This window comes from Phalacrocorax carbo, chromosome 7 (assembly GCF_963921805.1).
Source record: "Phalacrocorax carbo chromosome 7, bPhaCar2.1, whole genome shotgun sequence".
NCBI lineage: Eukaryota > Metazoa > Chordata > Aves > Suliformes > Phalacrocoracidae > Phalacrocorax > Phalacrocorax carbo.
In genome coordinates this window covers 18,281,766-18,308,131 of record NC_087519.1, presented here as the reverse complement: position 1 = coordinate 18,308,131, position 26,366 = coordinate 18,281,766, and the positions used below count along the sequence as shown (strand labels likewise).

General features: G+C 38.0%; 1 protein-coding gene across 9 annotated transcripts in view; it reads left to right on the top strand.

Moving 5' to 3' along the window:
• The window catches only part of OTUD7A (OTU deubiquitinase 7A), a 163,087-nt gene that overhangs the window by 124,147 nt on the left and 12,574 nt on the right, over positions 1–26,366 (top strand). For 8 of the 9 annotated variants that reach the window (XM_064456611.1, XM_064456609.1, XM_064456608.1 and 5 more), the window contains 7 exons: positions 5,304–5,405; positions 6,927–7,054; positions 8,160–8,272; positions 17,483–17,610; positions 18,754–18,903; positions 25,255–25,369; positions 25,616–25,700. In XM_064456611.1, the coding sequence (XP_064312681.1) occupies positions 5,304–5,405; positions 6,927–7,054; positions 8,160–8,272; positions 17,483–17,610; positions 18,754–18,903; positions 25,255–25,369; positions 25,616–25,700 (821 nt within the window). The remainder of the gene's footprint in view (positions 1–5,303; positions 5,406–6,926; positions 7,055–8,159; positions 8,273–17,482; positions 17,611–18,753; positions 18,904–25,254; positions 25,370–25,615; positions 25,701–26,366) is intronic. The other variant, XM_064456615.1, reaches the window with a different exon arrangement.

Here is a 26,366-nt window from a genome sequence, read left to right as displayed (position 1 = left end):
ATTCCATTTTTTTCTATAAGAATTCTGACTTAGTTTTGATATGACAAGTGCACAGTGGCATTGCAGGCAAGAAACTGACTGCCTTGGAGGCAGTGATACGCAATCCAGCTTTGCAGTGAAACTTCAACCACGCTAAATTATGTAGAGCTTGAGGGGAAGCTCATCCTTTGTAACATCTCCTTTTCCCCTGTCAAGAGAGAGTTATATTAAGTTGCTGTTTACTAAGTCCTTGTAACTTTTTGGTGGTTAATTCTACCAGAAAAATCCCAAGTCTGTAAAGCCATTTAGTGTATTAATAGCTTAAATCAGAAAAAAAGAAAATATGTACTGGACAAAATGAAGAGGGAGCAAAGGATTTATGCAGAGTTTCTACAAAGGTTCTTTAGTATTATCTAACATGATTGTTTTGAATTTGCTTGGTTTGTATGGGTACCACCAACTTCGTGCATGTTTGGGCAATAAATACTTTATAATGGACCTTAGTAAACTGGAAGGCAGCTCTGTGTGAGCATGTCTGTAGCATAATCATAAACATAATAATTTCTGTTATCTTCCTGTTTATACTGTAAATGGAGTTTTGCATAGAGGACATCATGCCAAATGCTTTCTTACCTTCTATGGTACCAGTGCATAAGGGATTAGGGACTGATATTGAAAGCCAAGCCTGGCCCTTGTTAATACTTGAAATGCTGCCTTCTTTTTGAACCATTCACATCATATAACCATCTAGAATCCTCTTCAGCAATTTACTCTTGTAAATCCTGCAGCAAGAAACAATACACCCATGGCTTGTAATACAATATGGAGGCTTATGAAAATAATACTTAAACCTTTCTAGTGTCTATTACTAATACTCCAACATTATTAATATTTAGGGGTAAAACCCATGTTTTAAAATATTTCTTATTTCCTTTTCCTCAAACACAGACTTTTTCAACCTAACAGTCGCATAAAGCCAGCTTATATTCATGCCTACAGTTGTAGTGGGTTTACAGTAGGGTAGCTTTTGATGTTTGCCTCTCACCTCTAGGAGTCATCAGATAGTAGATTTTAAAGTACTGATATTGCCTGTTTTCTAAAGTTTGCAAAATTTCTCTGAGGATTAGCTTACCTTCTTTGCGTGGAATATGAGATCTGTATCTGGTTCTGTGTAAGAATAATTGATTCTTGTTAATTAATTAATTCTCAGAGTATTTTTTCTGTAAAACAACGGATCAACTACTTGAAATCATGTTTTTTAAGATTAAATAGATTTTGTGAGAAAGTATGAAGCTGGAGTTTGGGATCCTGCTGAGCATGCTGAAGGTCAGCTCTAAGGCAAGGGTTCTGGATTTTAGAAGAACAAACTTCAGTTCACTTACAGCTCAGTTGGGAGGGATCCCGTGGGGTGCTTCCATGGAAGACAAAGGAGCTAGTGAGTCCTGGGAGTTCCTCAGAACTCTCTATTGGAAGCACAAAGCCAGTTTATCCCCTACAAAGGAAAGGGAAGTAAGCAGAGCAAGAGGTCCCCTTGGCTCAACCATGACCTTCTGGGTCTACTCAAACTCAAAAGGGACACATACCAGAGATGGAGAAGTGGAGGATTATCCATCGAGAGCCACAAGGGCATTGCCAGAGCGTGCAGAGATGCACTTAGAAAAGCAAAAGCCGAGCTCGAACTGAAACTGGCTGTAGATGTGAAAAATAACAAGAAAGGTTTCTTCAGGTATGTCAACCACAAGCAGAAAAAGAAGGAAAACATAGGCCCACTGTTAAACGGAATAGGAGAGTCAATCACCAGTGATGCTGAAAAGGCAGAGGTCCTCAACACCTTCTTCACCTCTGCCTTTACCAACACTGTTGGGTCCCAGGCTTCGGGAACAAAATTGCCAGTTGGTCCAAACACCGACCCACCATCAGTGAGGGAAGAGTTAGTACATTAATTACAACAGGAGCTTGACCCCCACAAATCAATGGGCCCTGACACCATCCACCCAAGGGTGTTGAGAGAGCTGGCTGACATCACTGCAAGGCCACTCTCCATAAGCTTTGAGAAGTCATGGAGAATGGGGGAAGTCCCAGAGGACTGGAGGAAGGCAAATGTTACCCCTATCTACAAGAAAGGCTTGAGGGAGAATCTGTGTAACTATAGGCCCATCAGCCTTACTTCAATCCCTGGGGAAGTTATGGAACGAATCCTCCTGGGGGCCCTCACAAGTCAAATGAAGCATGCGATTGGGAAAAGCCAACATGGCTTCACTAAGGGCAGATCGTGCTTGACAAACCTGGTGGCCTTCTATGACAAAGTGACTTGCCTGGTTGACATGGGGCAGGTGGTGGGCGTTGTCTACCTGGACTTCTCCAAGGCCTTTGATACGGTCCCCCACAGTCTCCTCCTGGAGTGGGGAAGTAGACACTCCAGAAGGGAGAGCTGCTCTGCAGGAGGATCTGGATAGGCTGGAAGAGTGGGCCAGCAAGAACCTTATGAAGTTCAGCAAGGAGAATTGTGAGGTCATGTACCTGGGAAAACATAATCTGGGAGTGCAGCACAGACTGGGATCCACCTGGCTGGAGAGCAGCTCTGTGGAAAGGGACCTTGGGATCCTGGTGGACAGAAAGCTCAACATGAGAGATCTGTGTGCTGCTGCGGCCAAGAAGGCCAACAGGATGCTGGGTTGCATCAAAAAGGGCATCGCCAGCAGAGAGAAAGAAGTCATCATCCCACTCGGTGCTTGTCAGGCCACACCTGGAGTACTGTGTACAGTTCTGGTCCCCGCTATACAAAAAGGGTGTAGACAGGCTGGAAGGGGTCCAGAGAAGGGCCACCAAGATGATCAAAGGACTGGGAAGCCTGCCATATGAGGACAGGCTGGGAGAACTCGGTTAGTTCAGCCTTGAGAAAAGGAGGCTCAGAGGGGATCTCACCACCGTGTACCAGTACTTAAGGGGTAGCTACAAAGAAGATGGAGACTCCCTTTTTACATGGAGTCACATGGAGAGGACAAGGGGGAATAGACACAAGTTGCTCTTGGGGAGATTCCAATTGGACACCAGAGGAAAATCTTTCACAGTGAGGACAGTCAACCACTGGAATAATCTCCCCAGGGAAGTGGTTGACTCAGCCACGTTGGACACCTTTAAGAGTCGTCTGGACAGGGTGCTGGGCCATCTTGTCTAGACTGTGCTCTTCCTAGAAAGGTTGGACTAGATGATTCCTGAGGTCCCTTCCAACCTGTGATTCTGTGAAGATCAAGTAGGAGACCAACAGAGGGAGGGAGAGTGAGAAATGGGTCTAGTTTGTCTGTAGATACTGTCTTACCAAAGCAGACAGAAATAAGCCTGAGGCAGAACTGTTTCCAGTTTTCATATAAGCTCCACTTTCATGTTTTGTCCCTAAAGGAATCCACTATAACCAGTAGATTTTAAAAATGAAAGTGCACCGCTTTTTTTGTTATAATCTAGTGCATTTCTGCTGATTTTTGAGTCAGCCATATGCTTTGTGATGTTAACCAAGCCCGCAAACATCTTTTGCATGATCTAGTTGAAAGCAGATCACTTTTCTAGAAACCTCCTGTTATTCAAAAGATTCATAAACACCAGACTTTGACATTTATTAGTCACATTTATCTGTTCTATGTCTCGTAACTGTGCTTTAAGCAGCACCTTGGTATTACTTATTACTGAATATGATGCCACCAAAACATTCTGCAAAAAACAGGTGGCAAGTTGTTATTTCACAGCCCACAGACACAGGAGTTGCTAAAAATTATAACTTGTTGTTTCAGATTTATCTTTCCCAAAGGCTGTCCAACAGCGCTTTAAATTAAGCTTCTTTTCATGCACATTTAATTTAGAACTCAATAAGCCTAGTGTGAGATATTGGTCATTTACAAACTAGCTGCTAAAATCATATGAGGATTACCAAATATGCTTAGTTATTGATCTGCTATGCATCATAGTATAGTAACTCTCAACCCATACTAAGTGAAATTTAATTATGTAGTTCTTAGTACCCAGAATAAGTAATTGGGGGCGCATATTAAAATACTGTTATACTGGGTTTTTTCCACAATAGATATTACCTTCCATTACAAATAAACTTCAGTATAATTTTGTAATGAAAACACATTAATGGTGAAAAGTTTTTTTCATTGCTTGAACTTCTTTCTGTTTTGGGGATTTAACCTTAAATGCAAGACTGGACTGTACAAATATATGCATACTATCTGCTCTCTGCTTGCAAGTAAAGGAATCAGCAGAGGACAAGTCTGCAGAAGAGGACAAAGAAAGATAGGCACAAAAATAGGCACCACAGGCTGCCTATTGCATTATTCATTCAATTATTCAATTGTGCACTACCCACAGACTTTCCAGAAGTCTTGGGAAATACATGAGCTCTACTCATTGTTAATCATCTGCTCTTCCTTATCCCCAAAGATGTTATACAATTAGTCACATTCTCTTTCTTTATATTAGAAATGTTCACATGACCATTTAACCAAGACTTAACACTCCAGTATGCTACCACATGGCAACCTGTGTGCCAGGAATTATGTACTTTATTCGTATTTGGCTTCATTTTCTTCATCTAGATACATCAAAGACTGACATCCTCTTGTCAGTCTTTTTGATAATTGACCTCTGTTTCATAATCTGTAAAACATGCTTCAGGTAGCAACAATAGATAAGTGGTTCTCTCAGTGTTCTCAAAGACAAAAGCCACAAGTAAGCCAAGGCTAGACCTTGTGCTATGCCTCTGGTCTCGTTTTCATTCTCTGGTAGTGTAGCTGTTGATTTTAGTAGGTGTAGTCATGATTTACACTATGGTAAATGAGAGGAGAATCAGCTATTGAAACAATCCATCTGATTGAAACCTTACTTAATAAACTTACGTAACAGTAATAAATCTTGATTAACACATACATATTACTTTTGTCTTTTGAGACTGTATTACTGTAATGTAATTTGTCATCTGTGTATGGGAGGCCAATGTTGATTAAGTTTGGGAACTGATACCAAGACTAAATACCAATGGTATTTAGGCAATGAAATCCATTGAAATCCATCCCTGAATACAGCATCTGAGAATGGAAGATGCAAATTAATTAAAGATGCTCTCTTATTTCAAATACATTTAGAGAATAGTTAATCTGCCTCTTATTGCTAATCTTTTCAGTATTCACTCTGACATTAAATTTAAGTTTATTTGGCAGAAAGGATGTTCATGATTAACCTTAAACATTACATATCGCTGTGTGCCTGTACACAGTACACATCCTGTTTTAATACCCACTCCACCATTTTAACAAATGCTTTCTTTTCAGGACGACTAAATTGGTGGTCCACAGTGTGTACAAGCTGCAAACGTCTTCTTCCCTTGGCTACAACAGGTGATGGAAACTGCCTCTTGCATGCTGCATCTTTAGGTAAGGGAGAGTCTGTACATGAAACCTTCTGCAAGAAATATTTACTGCTTTTCTCTATCCCCAGCAAAAGCTCAGAAATACATGGCATGCAAAGACTTTCATTAAAAGACTGTTTCTGAAACAACGTATTGTTCAAATTTCACTTAAGTATTGTTTGCTTTAGGCATGCTTGAGGAAGGAAGGTAAAAGTTTTATCAGGTTATAAAAGAAGTATAATTGGAACAATATCAAAACCATATATCATAAACTCCAGTGATTTGCATTTTCCTTACAGAGCCCAGCCTAACAGCTCTGTAACAGGCAAATTCCAGGTGCTTCTGCAGAATCGGCCTCATTGTGGGAGAGGAATTGCATTCGTTCTCTGGCTTTTGTTAAATAGTTCTCTTGCTGTCTTCAAGAATGTAATATCTAGTTACTATTTCTGTTGGTCCTTGTAGAGTATATGGGCAACAGTTTGGGATGAATGAAAATAATTTCCAATTGATTAATTAATCATTAATACAAGATCTTTGAAGCCTTTCTTCAAATCAAATAAATAGAAATCTGGGAAGCCGAAAGTCTTTGGTATGCCTTCTGTAGCCTAACCTATTATGAGGAAATGTATTTTTTTGTTGCAGTTGCTAAAATCTTCCACCAGTAGAACTCCAAAAGGTGACTTTTTAAAAAGCACTTAGATTTTTAATATTTTGAAGAGACTTTTCTTTTTGAAAGCAGTAGTAAGATAAGAGCTTTTGCTGTTTCAAAGGATCCTTTTATTTTTGCCGCCTTCATTTTTAATTAGGAGGAATTGGTTATTATTTACAGCAAATGTCTGGAGTATTTTGACTTGCAAAGTCTTAAACATACTTAATGCTGGCAGCTGACAATATGGTAATTGAAAGGTGGTTGTCTATGGGCACATGTCTTAGTGGGAGCTTTGCTGTCTTTTGTTGTAGGTTACTATTCTCAAATACATGAAGATGTTTTATTGTCTTAAAATGAGCTTGAAAGCCTGTGGATGGTTCTATTTTTAGACTTCCAATCACTGTGAATGCTCATTTCTTTATTTGGATGTTGAAGCCAAAGGAAATTTACCATCATGCTGTGTAAGAGTTGGAGGCCTTTGGGTGTTGGCATCATCTGCGAATCACAAAAGTGCCTGCAGTTGTCATTAGCATTCTTGTGTCTGCAGGCTATGTTGGCGACTACAGTTAAAACCAGCCTGTGTCTTGAATATTCTATTGCTTGCAGAAAAGTTAAAGTTGCCTGCAAGCAAACACTGAAACCCCTCAACTCATTGGTCATTCCTTAAGCAAAGTTTAACCTTTGATAAAATTCCCTCTTGTTGTTCATTAGGTTATTTATATTGACTGTTTCTTTAGGAAACCTTAAAAATTAGTGAATTATCTGCCAAGGAGAGTCTTAAATGAAGTATTAGCTATGCTTCTTTTCGTAATAGAGCAATATTAATTGTATTAGTACTTACTATTTCTATTTCACTGTAGCTTCTTTACAACTGAATGTCATCTTATGCTGCTTTAGGGATGTGGGGATTTCATGACCGGGACCTTGTTTTACGTAAAGCACTCTATACTATGATGAGAAGTGGAGCTGAAAGGGAAGCACTGAAAAGAAGATGGAGATGGCAACAGACCCAGCAGAATAAGGAGGTCTGTATGGCCTAAAGGCAGTCTTTTTAATATCAATTAGCATCAGAAGCCTTCTTCTGAAGTTTGGTGTAAAAGTTTTAATTGCTATCAAATTCCTTGTGCTTCCATTTTGCACGGGCAAAAGAGATCCTTGTGTTTAGAATTCTTGTATCAGAATGCAAATGTGTTTGCAGCTTTGTGGGCATAAATATGCACAGTTTTGTGCCTATAAAGGTCTAAAGTGAGTTTGGAACCTGAAGAAAATTTTGGGCTGCAAGATTAAGTGTATAATTTAGCTACACAAGCATTATAAACTGAGCGGATAAAATCCACGAAAGAAAGAAAACCCCATTTAGTAATTATTCCCCAGAATGGTGACTTAGGATTCTTGGAGCTGTGACCAAATATTGAGTGGATGTTTCTTAATTAAAATAATCTGTAGATTTGGTTTGACTGTTGATTAAAAGCTGTACTTCAGCAAGTATTACTTTCTGAAGATGTCTGTGTTTAAACAGTGGCTAAAAATGCCAGTTTCAGGAGTAATCCTGAATGTGCTCAGTGAATGTGCTCAAATGTTTGTGACCTATTTGTAATCTGCTTTTTCTTGGCAGCATTCAGTGAGAATACAGCTGAGCTGTGACTGACTCAGCTACTTCAGGCTACCTGAAAACACAGGGGCACAGAAGCACTTATATACCCTTTCTGCTCTTGAACAGAGGGAGAAAGCATCACTTGTCTGCCAAGGAGGGCATTTATAGTAGTTCTATATATTGGGGAAGAAAGCAAACCTCCAGAAATGGGCAGTAAAGCATGCCAACGGTGATTGCAAAGGAATTCACATGGGTACGAATAACTGGATCTCCAATACCAGAGCACTGTGTTAGCAGCAGCAGCCCCACATCTAGAAATGTAATGCAGTATACAGTTAGTGGTTTGGATCTTCTTTTAGTAAGTTAATATTCTTTCACCTGAATAGAAATGTTGAACTATTAATGGTCCAAGATATTAAACCATATCATGTATGTATGTATGAAGCTCAAAATAAGTTTGTCGTAAATACTGCTACAGAACACTGCTTACGTTTTGTACTCACATAATCATAAAGGTATTCCATTCTCTCCCATAGTCAGGCTTAGTGTATACAGAAGAAGAATGGGAACGGGAGTGGAATGAACTGCTTAAACTGGCATCAAGTGAGCCTCGTACACATTTCAGCAAAAATGGAGGCACTGGTGGTGGGTAAGTTTAGAGTATGACAAAATCTTTTTGGGTTTGTTCTCAGTAGGAAAACAACACAGCACAAATGAATGAAGAGGTTTATAGGACCATCAAGCTGCTTTTTGAACTGGTTGCAATTTTTTCCATGGTAGAATATATCTAAACATCCCTTTATATTTAGCATTTTGATGAAGTTTCCTTGTGCAGTTACCACACTAACTTGAGGTTACTTTGCATCCAAAAGAATCTGGATTTCATAAATCCTAATTTCTTGATTTCTGGAACAAGCGTGTTGGCAGTAGCATTTAGATTTGAGGAGCTGAAGTGCCTCATCTTTCTGAAGAGATGTAGCTTTTCATTTGAGGACGACTTAGCAGAAAGATAGCCACTGCTCAGATATTTTCACTAAGACATGGAATGACATATCATCATCACATCTTCTAATAGCATTCTAGAAGAAAGTAGGTTGTGCCTGGAATTCACCTTTTGTCTGCTTTAGCACATCTTTAATGCCATTTTCTCATATTCATACATTTACCTCAGTCCCTTTTTGCTTTGTAGTTCAAACAGAAAATCTTCAGAGACATCTTTTTTGAGGTCAAGTGCCAGATAACTCTTCATATTTCCTACGTTTAAAATGCTGTTTACCCAAAATATACGGGGGGGAAAGTAATTTTTGGTATTAAAGCTGAAGATTAAATGTTTGGATGCAGTGCCTTTTTAAACAGAAAGTAGAATATTGAGTTATACTTTGTAGTCTTGTGAAACCCTTCTGAAAAATCAATATGCTACTTCAGTCTTCGAACGGTTATAAAAAAACTTTAACTAAAAATGACAGTAATGAACGTTGCCCTTTCTTTGACTATTGAAGCTTTTATTGAACCCATGTAACATAAATAGTGCTCTCAAATGCATGAATTATTTAAAGACTGTAGGGGGTTTTATTTCAAATTAAAGTGATTAACTGTCTTCCTGGTAGAATTTGACATTGATGGAAGGTTCTGCATAGGGTATGTCTGTATTTCTAAGAAACACATCAGATTATTTTCTTACCTAATTTCATATCTGTTTATCTAGATTGATTCCATAAGAGTATGGCTGATTGCAGCTCTTTTGATTACACTCTGCAAAGTTGCAATGTTTGCCAGCTACTACCCAGTGCTAACAGGCAAGCAAGGAAAACAGTGTGTTTTCTTGAAGACCAGCTTCATATGCATGTTCAATCTTTGTATAATACTCAATTAGTAGCATTTTAGTCAATTAGCTTATTCTATTACAAGCAGTACCAGAAAATTTGATGATTGCAGGGGGAAAATGCATTACTGTCTACTTTACTGCCAGCGTGCATTTAGTTTAGATGTTTAGAAGCTATTGGAAAAAAAATGCTTAGAAACATATTTGTGAAAAAGTTTGGGATGAAATAGTGTCTACAACATTTAAATACCCCTGATGCACATACAGAATCTGCCTTAAATAGCTGGTATGATCAACCATCCCTCACTTTCAGGGCAGTTGTTCCCAAAGTATAGGATTATTGACCAGCCTTAAGAATGCAGAAGCTTTAGTTTGTGTCTACTGTTTATCACTAAAAGTATTTAGTGATTTTTATTCAATGTGTGTTTTTCTGTAGTTCCTGTTTCCCCTGGAGAAGATTGCATGTGATAAGTAAATTGACAAAATAGGGCATACAACATAATGAGAGTAATAAAACCTTTAGAAAATACTCTCTGGCCTTTGAAAGACTGTGTTTTCCTTTTAACCCTGTGATGTCAAGGATAGGCAATTCTACTAATGCAGGAGGACATTGTTTAGAAAATTGACAGCCATAATGTATCTCCTCTTCTTCTATTTTGAGACTAAAAAAATGTAGATTGGTTTTCATTTTACTCTCTAGCTTGTTTCCTATGTTTGTAGATATTTTCCTGTTGATATGCTTTAGTCTTCTAATGCAGTTCAATTCACATTTCTATTAAATTTGGCCATTCACCACCAATTTTCTCTGACCTTATTCTGCCCATTTCATTCTGTACGTGTCACGTACTATGTAGTTTCAGTATCTGCCAGTCAGAGATGTCCTCATATATTGCATTTGCTAATCAATCAAACATCTTTATTTTTAGTTCCCAGATACCTAAACAGGGAGTATCACTATTGCATGAAGAATTAATTTAAATTGTTTTTAATTTTCTTGTCATTGTTTGCAGTTATCTTTTTGCAAATCCAAATAAAGTATGGATAAATAGACAACAGTTAACTTCTCCTTTAAAACAGTAAAAGAGGAATCAGGCAAGAAAACTAGCCTATTAAATGTGTGAATATGTAATGCTCTTTACAATCATTCCGAAGACAGAATGAACGTGACAGAATGAACTATTTTCCCAGTTTATGTACTCATGTTCAAAATAGAGCCCTTGAGAAAGAAAAGGAATATCAAAATAGTATTTTTGAGATGGGGTATAGTACATTCTCTAGCTAGGTACTGTATTAAGAAAGCTTGCAAATTTCAAATACAATCTGAATTGTAGATGAAGCATTCTCCTTTAGTGTCAGAATTAGCAAAAGCATCAGTACTATCTACTTCAAAAGAATTCAGTGACAGGCTTAGGTCCAGTATTATGCTGCCTCATTCACCTCCAAGTTCCTTTTATTTTTCAGAGTGAACTACATGCAAAGGAGATCAGCAGTTCTCGCTAAATGTCCAAATATTTCTTCTTTGAGAACACTGTCATTCTGAGGCTTGGAAGTTGGGAAAAGAAAAAGACAAAGGGAACACACAAAAACCTGATTCTGAAGTTCTTTTTTCCAACATGTAAAATCCTTCAAGCACTAAAGCAGAGCAAACCAAATAACTATGAAGCAGTTTTGAAACAGATTTGCACATCTTGCTGTAAATGTAAAAATACGTTAATCTGAAATTTGTTTTATTTATCTCCATTTACAAGCAAAACCAGGGTACTGAACTGAAGCAACTGCTTTGAGAAAAGGGAAATGTCTTGTATCCTCTGTTTTTGTTAAGAATCTGGCTGTTGCAGTCCTGCTAAAGAGAAAATTCCAGCCCATTCCTTCATTTTGCAGACTGTTGTCAGTCAGAGGTTTCAAAGCCTGTCCTAGTGCTAGATGTGTAATTATCACTGTTGTTATTCACTTCTGGAAAACCTAGTAGAGCTGAAAGCTAGATGCTGTGTTGTGTCGTGTTGTAAGCTAATACAGGTTTAGAAACTGGATGGTGTTCTTATTTAGTATTAACTATCGCCTTCTAGCTAGCTGTCTCATCTGCTGTTGGCACTGTCTTATTAAAAAAGTCAAGTGATTTTAAATGGAGAAGTAGTGAGGGAGTATTGCTGTTAATCTTTCTGTGTGTCATTAGAGTTTTATTTAAGGCAGAAAACCAGAACATTTAAACCAGAAGTACCTCACAAATGCATGTAATCTCTGAGGTTTCGGGCTTGGTTAGGTATCCAGAGTATTTTAACATAGAGTTTTTCATACAAAACTACTGCATCCATCAAAGACCCTTATCTTCTAGAGAATTTAGTTTAGCTCATTTAACAAAGACATTGCTTTAAAACTATTTTTATTTGATCTGGTTGTCTATTATAAGAGTGCTATTCCTTTTCAACTGTTCAGTATATGCAGTAATAATAAGGTGCATTTAGAAAAAGGTTCATTATAGCAGAATATCTTTTCCTTACTAGCTGAAGTTTCTGATGGCTAATAAATCTTTTCATCTGGCCTATTTTCAGTTTATGTAAATAGTACTTAAGACAAATGTAGCCTGGAAATAATTAAATTGCTGTGGTGATTCAAATATGCTAGTTCAGACAGCCCTTCAGATCTGAAAACAGTGGATATCCCACAGAATCTAGAAAAGAGATTCAATTCAAGGCAAAGGAGGGATCAGAATTATGTCATATTAAGTACCAGTACATACATAGTGGTTGGTTTTTCTTAATTTAAAAAATTTTTATTGAAATCAAGATGTTTCCTATTTGACAGATGGTTGCATCTGACATGCCACGGAAGATGTTTTACACAAAAGCATGCACTCCCACACAATTAAATACAAAATAATATTCAAACCAAAATAATCTAGGGAAAATTTATTTAGGTTTTGTCTTTTATTATATGCCTTGAAAACTGCTTTCTTGATACTGTTTTTGCCTGAGAAAAAAGATATTTTTAAAGGCTAAGAAATAAAAATTGGAACTTGTAACATTCACATTATGTATTTCCTTTGGTCAGTGCAGCATACCTCCCCCCACCATCCCCCAAAGAAAAGAAGGGAAATGTTACACTACTGTGCAATTCTTTGTGTTTGAGTTGAAGCTCATTGCTGAAATACTAAGGAAATCAATGAATAGGTTTCTACATCTGCCCGCAGCAGAAATTTGTACTTGCTATTAAGCTGCAGCTGTGGTGTATGTTAGTTTTAATTTTGGAATTCTTAAGCAGAGAAAGAGGAGGATTTAGAAACGGAATGGTGGCAGATCAAGATGTGAACTCAGATTTCATTCTGGTCTGATGCTTTTACCTTATCACCAGGTTGAAGAACTTAATACTTGTCACATTGTTTCAGTACCTGTCACCTGTCTGGAGGCTTTGGTCTCTTGCTCTGCTTGAGTTCTGAAACTTAATCTAAACTTGTAATAGCTGTCACGAGTCTGTTGGACAGACTGAGAATCTGGAGTGTATGTATGTGGGAAAAAAAAGCCAGGTTACCATAGGGAGCTGTTCAGAGGAAATCGAAGGACACAAACAGATCTTGCTCAGAGTTTATAGGCAAAAGAGAGGAACAGACAGCAGATAGCTGGGTGGAACAGCAGGATAAATTACTTTCCTGTTTTGGCTTATTGAGGGTTTTTTTTGTTACTGGCTGGGGTACAAATTGGATTTGCCATAGGAGAGAGAATCTCTTTGGAGGGCTGAGTAGGTGTCCACCCTGTTTGGATTCAAGGTACCGGTGGTCCTGCAGGATAGGCTGAGATTTTTTTTTCCTTTTTTGTTAATTTTTTTCTTACAATCAAGATAAATTATTTAGTCAGAGTGCCCTGGTTGAGCAGGATTCTGCAGTGCAGATTTATATGCCCTTATATATGTGGATTTCATTATTTAAAAAATAACTTTACATGACCAGAGGAATTCATTTCAGATTCTTAAATTTCCCTTGCTTGCATGCTATATTGACAAAATTATTTTGTCCACAATTTTCCTGGCCAAGTAGTGTAATATAAATAAAGGTCCATGGAAAAAAGTGGAATAGTAAGTGGATCAAAGGATGCACAGCTTGCTATGGATACTTGTGAATGATGACTCTTCGTTCTCATTGATCTTCAGGAAAATTCGTACTGAATCCCCAGCAGTGGCACTGAAGTAATATAAGGTGGCCCACATGAATTACTGGCAATGATGAAATAAAACAGGACATTGGAAAGGTTTCTCAGAGAGGCTGTGAAGTCCTTGGAGATCTTAAAAAACTGTCTGGTCACCAACCTGGGCAATTGGCTCTAGGTGGCCCTACTTGAACAGGGGTGTTGGACAAGGTGACCTCCAGAGGCCCCTGCCAACCTCAACCACTCTGATTCTGTGAAAATGAGCAATGGAAAACAGATGTGTAATAGAAGGGAAGGATTTGAAATGTGTGAATATGATCATAAATAGTGAATCGAGCAACTTGGTGATGTGATATTGAAGAGTAAAGTCGTCTAGTGAAATTTTGGATTCCACATGCAGTCGGGCTTGAATACAGCTGACCAAAGGGATAACGGTCCTTCTGATACAGCTGCGTCTGAAATATGCCTTTTACCTCTAGAACCTCATTAACTAGGAGGTGAGGAATAATTAGAGGACTTGAAGAAAAACTTCAGGACTGATAGTCTGGAAATACTACCATGAGAAAATAGCTGGAAATTTTTGTAGCATGTTGTCTTGGCAATAGCATGCTGCTTTTTTCTTTTGGCTAACAAATTACTGTGAGGGTGACATAATGGACTGCAAATGCTGAAAAGCTGTTGCAGCCAACAATGGAGAAGAATTCAGCAAGGAATATGAGAGGAGATTACAAAATGGAGAATTTAGTTTGAACATCAGGAAGTTTCCTGATGAGTTTGGGTAACGGGAAAAGGGATACAGGGAAGGAGAGGTGTCTCACTGCTTGATCAGAGAATTTGTATCCTGCATCAGCCTATTGTTAATAATTTCCATGCTGCTGTGCTCCTAGGTTGGCATGAAAGATTTTAATGAAAAGTTCTAGGGATAAGATGGTTGCCATCAGACCTGTGAGAAGGTTACTGTATTTGTCCCACATATTGTAGAGCAGTGCCCTTACAGTTATGTTCAGTTACTGTTTTTTACAGATTAGGCATATTAATGACAGCTAATCATGGAAGTTCTCTGTCTGAGAGGACAATCACTGCTTTCAATTAAGAGTGTGCCTAGGTTGTGTTGTCCACCTTTTTTTTGCCATGTCTCCCAGAACCAGTGCTCTGTGTGTATTATATTTTTAAGTGGCACTCAACTGTGAATTATCATCTTTACTTTTGTCTGCTTCCCACAACTCTAACCATTTTTCAGTCTTCTTCCATCTAGGATGTTCATTTCTGTCTGCTACGTAGAGGGAAAGCTTTAAAATGCGATACTGACATTAATGACATTAAACTGGAAAAATAGGAAAGGAGATAATGGAAACCAAAAATTCTATAAAATGCTTATGAAGTCAAGGGCTTGAAAATGTTCATCTAGAGAAGCAGAGAATTTAACAGAATTATTTTGCAGTCCAGGTGAAAGAATGATCTGTTTCATAATTGATTGACTTCATAGGTTAGTTTTCCAAAGGTGCTCGGCATTTCTGTTTCCTGGAAGATTTGGGGCTGATCCAAAGCATACTAATAGTAGATGGAAAAACTCGCCCCCCCCAATTTGTCACTCAATTTTAAGTCAGGTTTTAAGTCTTACCTTTTTGGGTGGAAAAGCACCCAGCAGCATATCCCTAGAAGTTAGAAGCACGTGCTCCTTAACATAAAGTTAAGTTTTGAGTTGCTGTCAAAAGTTTTGGGTCATGAAACGTCTAACTGTGCATTTTGTAAGCTTTTCAGTAAAAGTGAACATTTAAAACAAACTTGGCAATTGCGCTTGTCCATTAATGTATGAAGAAAAAGGTTTTTTGAAATTTGAATAGGTTGGGAAAATAAGACTAATGTATTCAGATAAATAGGATAGCACAGGTATATTTTAAGGAATTTAAGGATTTTAGTCCATAAATTATATTCTAAGGATTTGCTTCCCTATATATACTTGGTGGTTTAATGCTCTTGATTTGTGGTGTTGAATTTGAATTTCTGACACTTGATGCTATTGAGATTAGATGTTTAGGCTGTAGATGAATCTGGCAGGGGCTGGTTCCCTGTGGGCCTTAGAACCTTTTAGTACTGACATGAAACAATTACAAATCTTGCTTTATGTGCTGTGTACATGTTTTGGCTTTCTTAAATGTCTTATCTCTGTGTTCTTCTAGATAGTAGTAATTATGTAATCTAACATGAGTTTCTCTGATATTCCTGTCGGAACCAGGTAACTTCTTTAATAGACATCCTGTTATTTGTTTTTTCTTTGTCTTCCATCCTTGCTTATGCCTTTCAGACATAAAATTATGATTAGAACGGAAACTGCCCAAACCAGCTCAGATAGGACTAGGATAGTTCAGTCTTTTTAAAAAAAACAAACGACGTGTTATGTGTACTCCTCTTTGTCAAGGTCTTTTTGTAGATACTTTAGTCATTTTGGCCACCTTTGATATTCAGGGCTAATTGTCATGGTTTTGACACAAAACACCATACTGTCAGCATATTACCACTTAATACCCATGTTTTGGACAACTAGATATTGAAAGGCATTTTAACCAAGTAAGGATAATGAATGTAATAATTGTTTTCCAAGATGTACATTCCATAATGGTATCAACAATTCAAAAGGAAGAAACATATCTTCAGAGTGCAGAAGACTCAAGTGCTCAAATTAGCTTCCAATTATATTTTAAATGTATTTATTTATTTATAAATTCCTTCAAAATAAGCACTTTTTTTGTCTTAAATTACTTGCTTATTGTGAAGCTGGTGGAGAATTAACTCTGTTTAGACCTATGGAATGCTCCTCAATGAAACTTTTATTTGAATCTAAATATGAAATATTATCTCTCCACTTTTGAAGTGCTCTGTGTCTGCTCCAGCTAGATGAAGAGAATGGAAAGACTTTCATTAAATCCTGTGGTATTTGGATCAGACCTGTAGAAGGCCAATGTAAAGAAAAGACTTGGGTTTTTCCGTAGTGCTTACTTAACTGTTTGAATTTTATGTTTGCTCTCCTACCATATAAGATGCTTGCATTGATGTGTTTTCTGAAACACAAAGCTCCACTGGCAAAAATGCTTGCCTTTGTCTCACCTAACTGTATCTTGATCAAGATTCCTTCTGTATTATCTAAAAAGAAATGAGAATTTTCATCTCATCTTTGAGCAAATGCTTAAGAGGAGAGGGATGATCCTACTTCCAGATGCCCCTGTATTTTTTTGTTATCTGTAGAATGGCGGTCAAGGTGAAATGCTTAGACTTCTGATTTTAGATGTCTGAAAGCAGGTGAAATTTATCTCATTGGAAAATCCAACAGGAAAATTAATCTCCAGTTCCTGCACAGGTACCTCTCCTCATCTTAAAAAAATACGATTTGGTTATAGTCAAAGAAAAAAGGTTGTCAACTTTGTAAGTTAAATTCCTCCTGCTCAAGCCAACATCAATGTTTCTTACATTGCCAAGGTAAACTCACCTGTATTTTGTTTAGAGGAGCTAGAAAAACAATTATCTTTCATTGTAGAGTCTATGTGCCAAGGGTGTCACATGAAATTACCATTTTTGTGACAAAATCAGGTTTATACTAGGATGTTGTCTGAGAATTACCTTTTTTATTCCCGTTAGGCTACCAAACAATATCAGAAAGTAATGAATTTTGCTAACTACTAAAATAGTGTGGAGTCTGCAAGTCAAAACATTTTCTCTATTGCTGTTATTTTATTTTCAAAAATGTATTTTCCTTTCCAGTTTCTTATGTTACCTATTTCAGTAATTGATATGTTTCAGAAAAGTGGGAATATGAGTGCCAAAGAGAAGAAATAGCTGCTGCGATGTGTTGGTTCACTAAAATTTCGAGGGTTGATTCAAAAAGCTTCAATGCTTTGTCTTCCAGAGTCGATAATTCAGAAGATCCAGTGTACGAGAGCTTAGAAGAGTTCCATGTTTTTGTCTTAGCCCATATTTTGAGAAGACCTATTGTTGTAGTAGCAGACACAATGTTACGAGACTCAGGGGGAGAAGGTAAGAGTTTATCATTAGAAATTCATGCATCTATGTAAATTGAATCAATTGTAAATGAGCACAAAGGACCCAGCTGTAATGTATCTGAGTGTTTATGGCATAGCTGCTGCCTTTTTCAGGACAGGTGGGGGGAAGAGCAGAGTAATAGTGATTCAATTTCTATTAGATAAAAGTAAAAAATACAGGATAATTATGTAAGTCATAATTATGGTGAAGTTCAGATAGACTCACCAAAATGTAGGTTTATGCCTTAAAAAACTATACTGTTTTCCGTCCCAAAGTCTGGACACAGCAGACCTCTTCAAAGGAAAAGTTTTTAGTACAAAAAACCGCATTGTTTGGTTTTACTTTTTCCTTATGCTCATTTTGGAAATATTTGAGTAATAAGGATTCATACTGTCACAGCAAAAGGAAAAATAATTGATCAGAAGCAAACATGTTGAGAGAATTTTCCTGCCCAAACTTGCCGTTTCCCATAATTATATATAAACAAGTGTAGAATCCTTCAAAGGATTCTGCCCTTACAGATGCAGCATCCCATTCAAATTCTCCTTGTAGAATTTTTTTAATCTTTCCTTATTTATATATAATTACTTACTTATATACTTATACTTACTTATATACTTATATATACTTACTTATATACTTATATATCCATTCATACATATGATGTGCATGATGACGTGTGTGGACTACAGACAGGTTTATAATGTTTCTTATAGAAATCGGTTATGCAAGGCATGAGCGGAGTATGTTACCAAGAGATCTGATGGTGTATTTACTGCTGATTGTTAGAAAATATCCTTCTACCTAGAAGTATTACAGGAAGGCACAAATCTGAATACATGTGTGAGAGTCATTAAGATTTTGTTAAAAGACCTCAATATTTTTACTAGTAAACAGTTAGAGCAAGGAAAATATATGTAAGAACAGAATGTTTCCATTATTTTTCTTAGTACATTTCCTGGTGTTTTTACAGTGAAATTTTACATGTTGTTGTGACTGTTTCCTGCATTCATTACTCCACTTTAGGGTGCTCTTCTGGAGTTCTGAAAATGTTGTAGGACAATTGTTACATACAATAGAACCAACATTATTGTCTGTTGTTTGACATAGTTTTAAAAATGTCATTTTTCTTTGCAGCGTTTGCACCTATACCATTTGGAGGAATTTATTTGCCACTTGAAGTCCTACCTAACAGATGCCATTGCTCGCCTCTCGTGCTAGCCTATGATCAGGCCCATTTCTCTGCTCTTGTTTCCATGGAACAAAAAGATCAACAGAGAGAACAAGGTATGCTACAAACACAGCAACCCAATATATTGAACACAATGCACAAAGTACTTTCTTCTACCTGTAGATGTATTTATGTATCAAAAGGAAACAATATCCACTAAAATTTTATTGCTACATTCTTAGGAGTCTAAGTGGTCTGATCACAAGACTGGGAGCCAAGAACTCTAATCCTTATGTTATCACTGTCTGTCTGTGGCACTTAGACCTTTTCTGTCAGTTCCATATATGTAAATAGGTATGATCATAGTTACCTACGGTGCTTCTGGGTTCTTGAAAGCCTTTGTTAATTTGGGGTTAGTAAAGTGTTTAGAAGATTGTGAGTCAGATCACTATTGAAAACTCATGTAATGGACAAAATCTCTCTTCTAGTGTGCTAAATGTACTTTTCTCACTTAAAAACATTTAGTTGTCACATTTTTATCTTATCATCTTGCTGTCTTCTCTTTTACTTCAGAACAGTGCCAACAAAGTTTGACCAGATATTTCTGTGTCAAGTTTGAGCTTCCTGGATATGGGATTGGGAGTGACAAGAGCTTCAGGACTGGATTTGTCACTGCATCAGTAGCCTAGGAGCTAGCTATAACTGCCCTTATTTGGAAGACCTGTTTGCTTAACAATAGAAAGCTGTGAGATGAACTCCTATCTGTCTTAGCTCCTTTTGTCCGCAAAAGGAGCTCCGCTCCTTTTTGTTCTGACAAAAACATGGTGAGGCTTTAGAAAAAATTGGTGCAGTTTTGCTGTATGAGTCCTCCTTTTTTTTGCCTGATGGCATTGCAGAGGTGTTTTAAATCCCTTATGAATGCATATACCTGTAAAGTAAACATGCAATGTGTGCTGGTTGTTCAGATCTCCTGAGTGAATTTCATTTAGTCCTCCTTCATTTAATTCCCTAACCGTATGTGCATTTCATCTGATTTTGGATGCGTTAGGCATTTTCTATGCTTATGAGATAGCATGCTGCAGCTGTGCAAAGTAGAAAGACATTCATTAAAATGATGCAAAAGGGGAAAGAAACTCTTGAGCAACACATTTTTTTATAGTCATCTTCATGCAATAATTTGACATCTAGTTAAGTCATCTCGGAAGGAGCGGAGAGTTTTTTACTTGAGGTGGTGTGAGACGGGAAACACTTTACAAAGGGTTGCATGTGGTATTGACAAGCTTTGTGTTGGTGAAGAGGAGACTGAATCATAAGACAGTAATGGAAAAAAAGGTTGATCTAATGTCAGATATTCAGTGGGAAAAATCAATCCAGTCCAGCTATTCAGCCTTCAGTGGTATGTAGCTATTTCAGGGATTTGTATTTCAGGTGCTTGGCAATAGATCTGGCCTTTGCATTATGCACTGGGGCATTGCAGCTACCTTCCAGCCCTCAGTCTGTAGAAGAGCAGCCCTTAGGACAATGCTTTTCACATAGGAGCTGTTTCCAAACCAGTACACTGAGGTATGATGTGAAACACCTTGTGAGAAATGAAAGTCTGCAAAGTAAATTCATACCATTTTAATGCAATAAAGTGACATGGATGAAGATGGAGTTTTGGAGAGCCTTTTTAAGGATACTGTTTCACTGTTGATGGTTGCTGATGATACACTGCAGCCAAGACTGTAATGTCAGCATGCTGTTAAGTTAGCAGCTCCTGCCTATACATCTATGTTACAAATTGTAGAGTTGTCTTGTTTTAGAACATGCCCCTGTGTCTTTCGTCTTGACCGTTTTTAGGTTTGAGTTCTGTTGGTGGTGAAACAAGACGATTTCTGGAGTAGGCAGAGTCCATTTCTTCCTTCCTACTGACAGTAACCTCATTTATTTTAAGCACATCTGCCTTCATACAATACTTTATTATCACAGGCGTTACAAGAGTCTGTGTGCATAAAAAAATGAATTGGATACACAGAACTTAACTATCTCTGCAATACCTTTGCAGATAGGGTAACTGCCACCTGCCAAACCTTTTGCTATTGTGGAATCCTCTAAGTGACAGGATTGACAGTAGGTAGTGAGGAAAACCACTGTTCAGCTGCTCTGATCCTACCTCTCAATATGTGTTAAACTATTCAGTGATACAACTTTGTGCCACCTACTGAAATATTCCTTGTATTAGAAGCCATATGCTCTTGTTAATTACACACTGGAAGAGCTTGGGTTTGATAACAAGGTCACATATTTGATTTCTCTCCTAGGTGTTAGCAATAGTGTTGAATATACTTCTCGTGGTTAGAAACTGTCTTTCTGTAGGATTTTCCTACACCGGAGTCACACAGGAAAGGTGCTGGGAGAGAAAAAGCTACCAAATATCCAGCACAGCATCAGTAATATTAAATATTGGCTTTGTTCATGTATAAATTCATCCAGATTAATTACAAGGGCTGTTGAATTAAAATAGTATTTGTTTTGTATGATCCGATTTTACATGTTTTACTGCAGGGCATTGAATACACAGGCTTCAATTCTGTGGAGCAGCAGAGAGCACTTGGCATTAAGTCTGGGATGAAGGGAATGCTTTAGCTCTCAGCTGCCAATCTGGTTGATGTCAGAGACTGCAGCAGTTTAATAGCTAACACAGCATTGCTATTGTTCTTCAAATGCTGTGACAGGAAATAGATTGGCACAAGGATGCTCTAATAATGCCTATTTTTTGTACCTTGTCAGCATAAAGATGTTGGCAGCTTTGGAAGGGAGAGCTACAATTGTTAAGAGTCAGAAACCAATGGCACAGGTGCCACAGTACATGGCCAGATTTCAAACTGTCAGAATGCAGCTGAGAACTTAAGAGTTACAGCTCCTTAAAAGGAGCATCTCTGATAGGCAGGCTGTTCATAACTTACAGTTTTTATACTCTGACCATGTAACCAGATGTCAGGAGCATCATCTGAAGCTGTCTGAGCTACTCTGTGTATGTACACACACATTTAAGCTGCTGAGAAGGTGTCTTGTGGAGGAGACAGTATGTCCTGTATTTATGAAATATGTGTGGTCAAATAAATGCTGATGTTCTGTTTGGCATGTAGTCATTTATCAGATCACTTTGAGCACTACTACAAATGTATATAAAGAGAGAAAACATGCTAACATCCTCTTGTCTGGAGAGGATTTAAAGCACATTTTGACACACCTTCTATTTACCAGCACATAGCTGGCATTCTGATGGTGACTGAAGGCCCTTTTGCTTTGAAATCCACATCTGACTAAAAACCTATAAATACTTTTGTATTCATGCAGGCTATATTTATCCAGGTGTTTTGTGTCTTCGTTTACAGAAAAAAAAGACCAGTTCTCAACTGCCCCCAAGACAGCTTCATTGAACTTAGAGCTTTCCACACTCTGTGCTTTATCAGCAAGGTGGCAGTGAAATGGCTGCCCTCAATCAGTCTGCAACGACAAGTGAGATAAGTGTGACAGTGGTTTTTAACAGCAGTATGGCAGTATCTGTGTCAGTGTTTCATTTTACTAGTATTTACAGGAAATAAAGTGGTGTTCATTATAGAAGATTAATGATGACACTTGAGGCATGAAGGTAGTGCTAGGAAACAAACACTGTGACTTCACAGCACAGAAGGCAGTACACCCAACTGAGGAATGGCATGAAAGTCCTCACTGTGTGTCTTTAAAACTGCTATGGACAAAATAGCTGCTGTTACTTTTGACATATCCCATCTGTTGGCATTAGGACTTGCAGACTATTTCAAATAGTGTGGTTTCAGCTCAAGAGCATCCAAAACCAAGTGTAACCAAACTACCGCACCAAAGTTGCAAACTGATGTGGCTGGGCATCAAGCAGATGCTACTGTCTGTTGGGTTTGCTATAGAAATGAGTGTGATGGATCCTGCTTGGAGTCCTAACATTAAAATATTTACCTGTCAGGAATGTGGGGAAATCCTACAAGAAACCTGGGCTATCAAACGGAATTCCCTGAGAGAGAGGCAATCTCTTGCAGTGAAGATAGAATTTTAAACCTCCACTACTTTAGCAGATACTTTTTGCATGAAGATGGGAGTGCTTCATACCAACCTCAGATGATCCCTTAGAATGAGTATAGTTTCCATTCAACTCAGAGTTTGAAAAATAATAGTTCTGTGTGAAGATAGAGACAGTACCTGTCACAATGTGTACCTTGGTTAAGACAACAGTGACATGCTGTAGACAGTCAGGTCTAAGCTTTGTTTTGTACTTCCGTATTAAGATTTTAGTAAAATTTAGTAGCACTCAGTATTTTTATTAGGTGTATTTTCAGTATCAGTAGAAACAGCCAGCTTTAAACACGATGCCTTTAAAAATTTTTTTAATAACAATTATTGTTTATTGAACTATGTGAAAACTAGTTAGTTTCAAGCTGTCCTTAGAAAAGAAGCTCAAATCTACTTTGAAGTTTACATCCCAAAGAGACTGATTCAACTCTCTGACAGTTCTTTGGTCCAGGCTTTTCAACATCACCTGCCTCAGGATCACATTCCCAGTGCTCTACGAGGCTGTACCTGTAAGGTTAGGCGCTACCAGAAGTGGAAGCGGTGTGTTATAAACTTATAATGCTGTTCTTTTGTAAGTTGCGGTCTTCCTTTAAACGGTTGATATATTGCATTGTAAGGTCAGTTGTAAATCCAGCCAATACCTGCTAGTAATTCAGTTAATTGGCAGGATATGTGTTTTCCTTGGGAAACATGATCAGTAAATTGTGTTCTCAGTTATTCCAGCCCCTTTCTTGCAATAATTTCATTGAACACTGCATATTACATATTACACCAATAAGTGTTAAAAAAGTGGATTCAGTTGTCACCTCTGCTGTATGTTTCTTAGGTTCTTATGCTTCAGGAGCTCACTTTACAGCATATTTTGAACTGTAGAGTTAGACTCTCTGCTACCTATTCATACTGAGTTTCTTTAAGGAGCTAAATTATCTTACAATATTAAGTTCTGTGCTTGCATCTTACAGCGGTATCTGCAACTAAAGTTGATTAATCTCTAGCTGTTCGATACTACATTTGCACTTAATATGGGGAAACTATTTCAAGAATTACCTGCTGTAAGCAGTAGGGGGCAACATTTCCAGGGAATTTGTAGAGGTTTGACCTTTTTATTTCCAATCTGCAAAGATGAAAATGCATATATATTTTCTGCAGTTGTCAAACTGTCTGAACCAAATACGGACTTCACTGTGTTAATCTAAAATGCAGATTAGATTTCCTGCCTTCTGCTAGGTGAGGAATGATATTTAACCAAAAATGCTGTACCTTTGTTTTGACAACATATGTTTTCTGAACTGCAGGAAAGATTATAAATGACATATAACCAGTAAGTGCAATCAATTTTCAGTAATTCAGTGCCATGATGTTTGGGTGATTTCTCCAGGTTTCTTTGCCCCTTGGCAATACCTAGGCAAAGTCCTTAAGGGTTCTAGTATAGAAAATTAAATTCCTTGATTGGTTGTCAGAGGAGCAGCAGGGACCTGCACCATCCTGAGGATCTCACCCAGTCCCTCAACAGCTTTTTTTTTTTTTTTTTTTTTCCCCTAATGAAATGGAAGCAAATTGCTGGCTTTAATTAAAGCTGACAGTGGTTTTCTCTTAGTTTCTTACAGGTGATTGAATGATAGAGGCTCTGTAAAATCAGAATGCAGTCCCTGCATGCTGAGTGTAAAGCAGAGTCATTAAGATATGTGTCAGAAGGCAGAGCCTTAGCAGAGAGGGGAAAGGACAGGAGAGCCAAAACAGCTAGACAGTAATGCTGGGATGTAACAGCAGTAACGGTCTTTTCACTACACTCAACACTGACCTCAGACTGACCTCTTAGCCCATATATATGTTGATCTATGCTCCTCAGTTATATTAATTCATAGTTTGAGTCCAAAATCACTGTAACTGCATTTTGCTTTGTTTCTTAATGCTGTTATCAACATATTTTTGTTTCTTTGACAGTGGAAAACAGAAAGGTCCTGAACTGAAAAGACAAAATAATTAACAAGTATGTGCATCTGTTTGAGACAGGCAGGAATATTTCAACTTTTATTGCTTTCTGCTATTCTAATGGCTCTATCTCCAGGAAATGTTTATTGTGCATGACAAAATGGCAATGTTCTCCCAGAGGTCTCCCCTCCTCCACAGGTGACTATTTTTCATGCCAGGAACAATCAGTGTATTAACCTCTCCCTCTCCTCTTCTGTTGCACAAGCATCAAAATAGGGAAATGGAGCCCAATATAAATCATTTATGGTGCTCTGCATGAGGCAATTCTGCAGCACACTCAAATTCTGCCCTTCTTCTTCAACCAGTTATGCTGCTTTTCACAGCTAAATAATTTTTTTTTGTCATTTTTGTTTCCCCCCACCCCAATCCTTGTTTCTTCTCTACTTCAGCGGTGATCCCTCTGACTGACTCTGAACACAAGTTACTGCCTTTGCACTTTGCAGTCGATCCTGGGAAAGACTGGGAGTGGGGAAAAGATGACAATGATAACACCAGACTGGCCAAGTAAGACCTTTCTGTAACTTTAGTGCTAAGCAGTAAAATGTCTTGAGCCATACCTGATTGAAGTATTGGGAGAACTGCTAACAGAGGGGGCTTTGTTCATGTTCTTTGGTTACGTGGGAGAAGACATGGGTGGGTCTCTGGCTGATGATCGCAATTCAGGCTGCTGTTACATCTCTCCCTGTTAAGAAGTATTCCTTTTCCTTTCAGGCTTTTTGACTGTTTGTTCCCTTCTTTTTTCATCCTTAGTTTGATTCTGTCTCTTGAGGCAAAGCTTAATCTTCTACACAGCTATATGAATGTAACATGGATACGCATACCATCTGAGACACGGGTAAGGTAAACTTCCCCCTCGGTCTAAACAACGTGAGAGGTACAAGGCATGACAGGGTGTTGTGTAGGGTAGGCTGCCTGGGCTGGCCAGATGCCTGGAAACACCCGAGTGTCCTAGCAGCAGGGATGAGTCACTCATGGCTCATTGTCCTTGCAATCAGGCTTATAGATTTTTCTTGTATTTGTTTCAATAACACAGTTGCTTGTTTATTTTTGCAACTCATACTCTGTTCTGCAGTGTATTTTCTAGCTTAATCTTTCTGTTACTTATTTCAGTAGTCTGTGTAGTTCAAGTTCTCAAAAATTTTAAAATAGACCTTTTCTCACTATTGTTTTCTCAGAACTTTGGCTTGCTCTCCTAATGCCACTGTTAGGTCACCAATCCCAAGTCCTTTCTCTTTCTGAGAATTCATTTGCACCCCTGGACAGCTCCCAGTTTAGAGTGGCTGACAAAAGGCCACAGACTGGAACTGAACTGGAGCCTGGTTCTTTCAGAAAGATATTTTAGAACTATGCCCAGCTGGCACCTAGTCACCTGCAAATTTCTCTGCAAATTACATTGAATGAATTGAGGGGTTAGTCTGGAGGCAAAAGGTTGCTAGGAGAGGATGGAGGTAATTTAGACAGCCAACACAGACAGGATTTAAAGGAGGAACAGAACACAGAA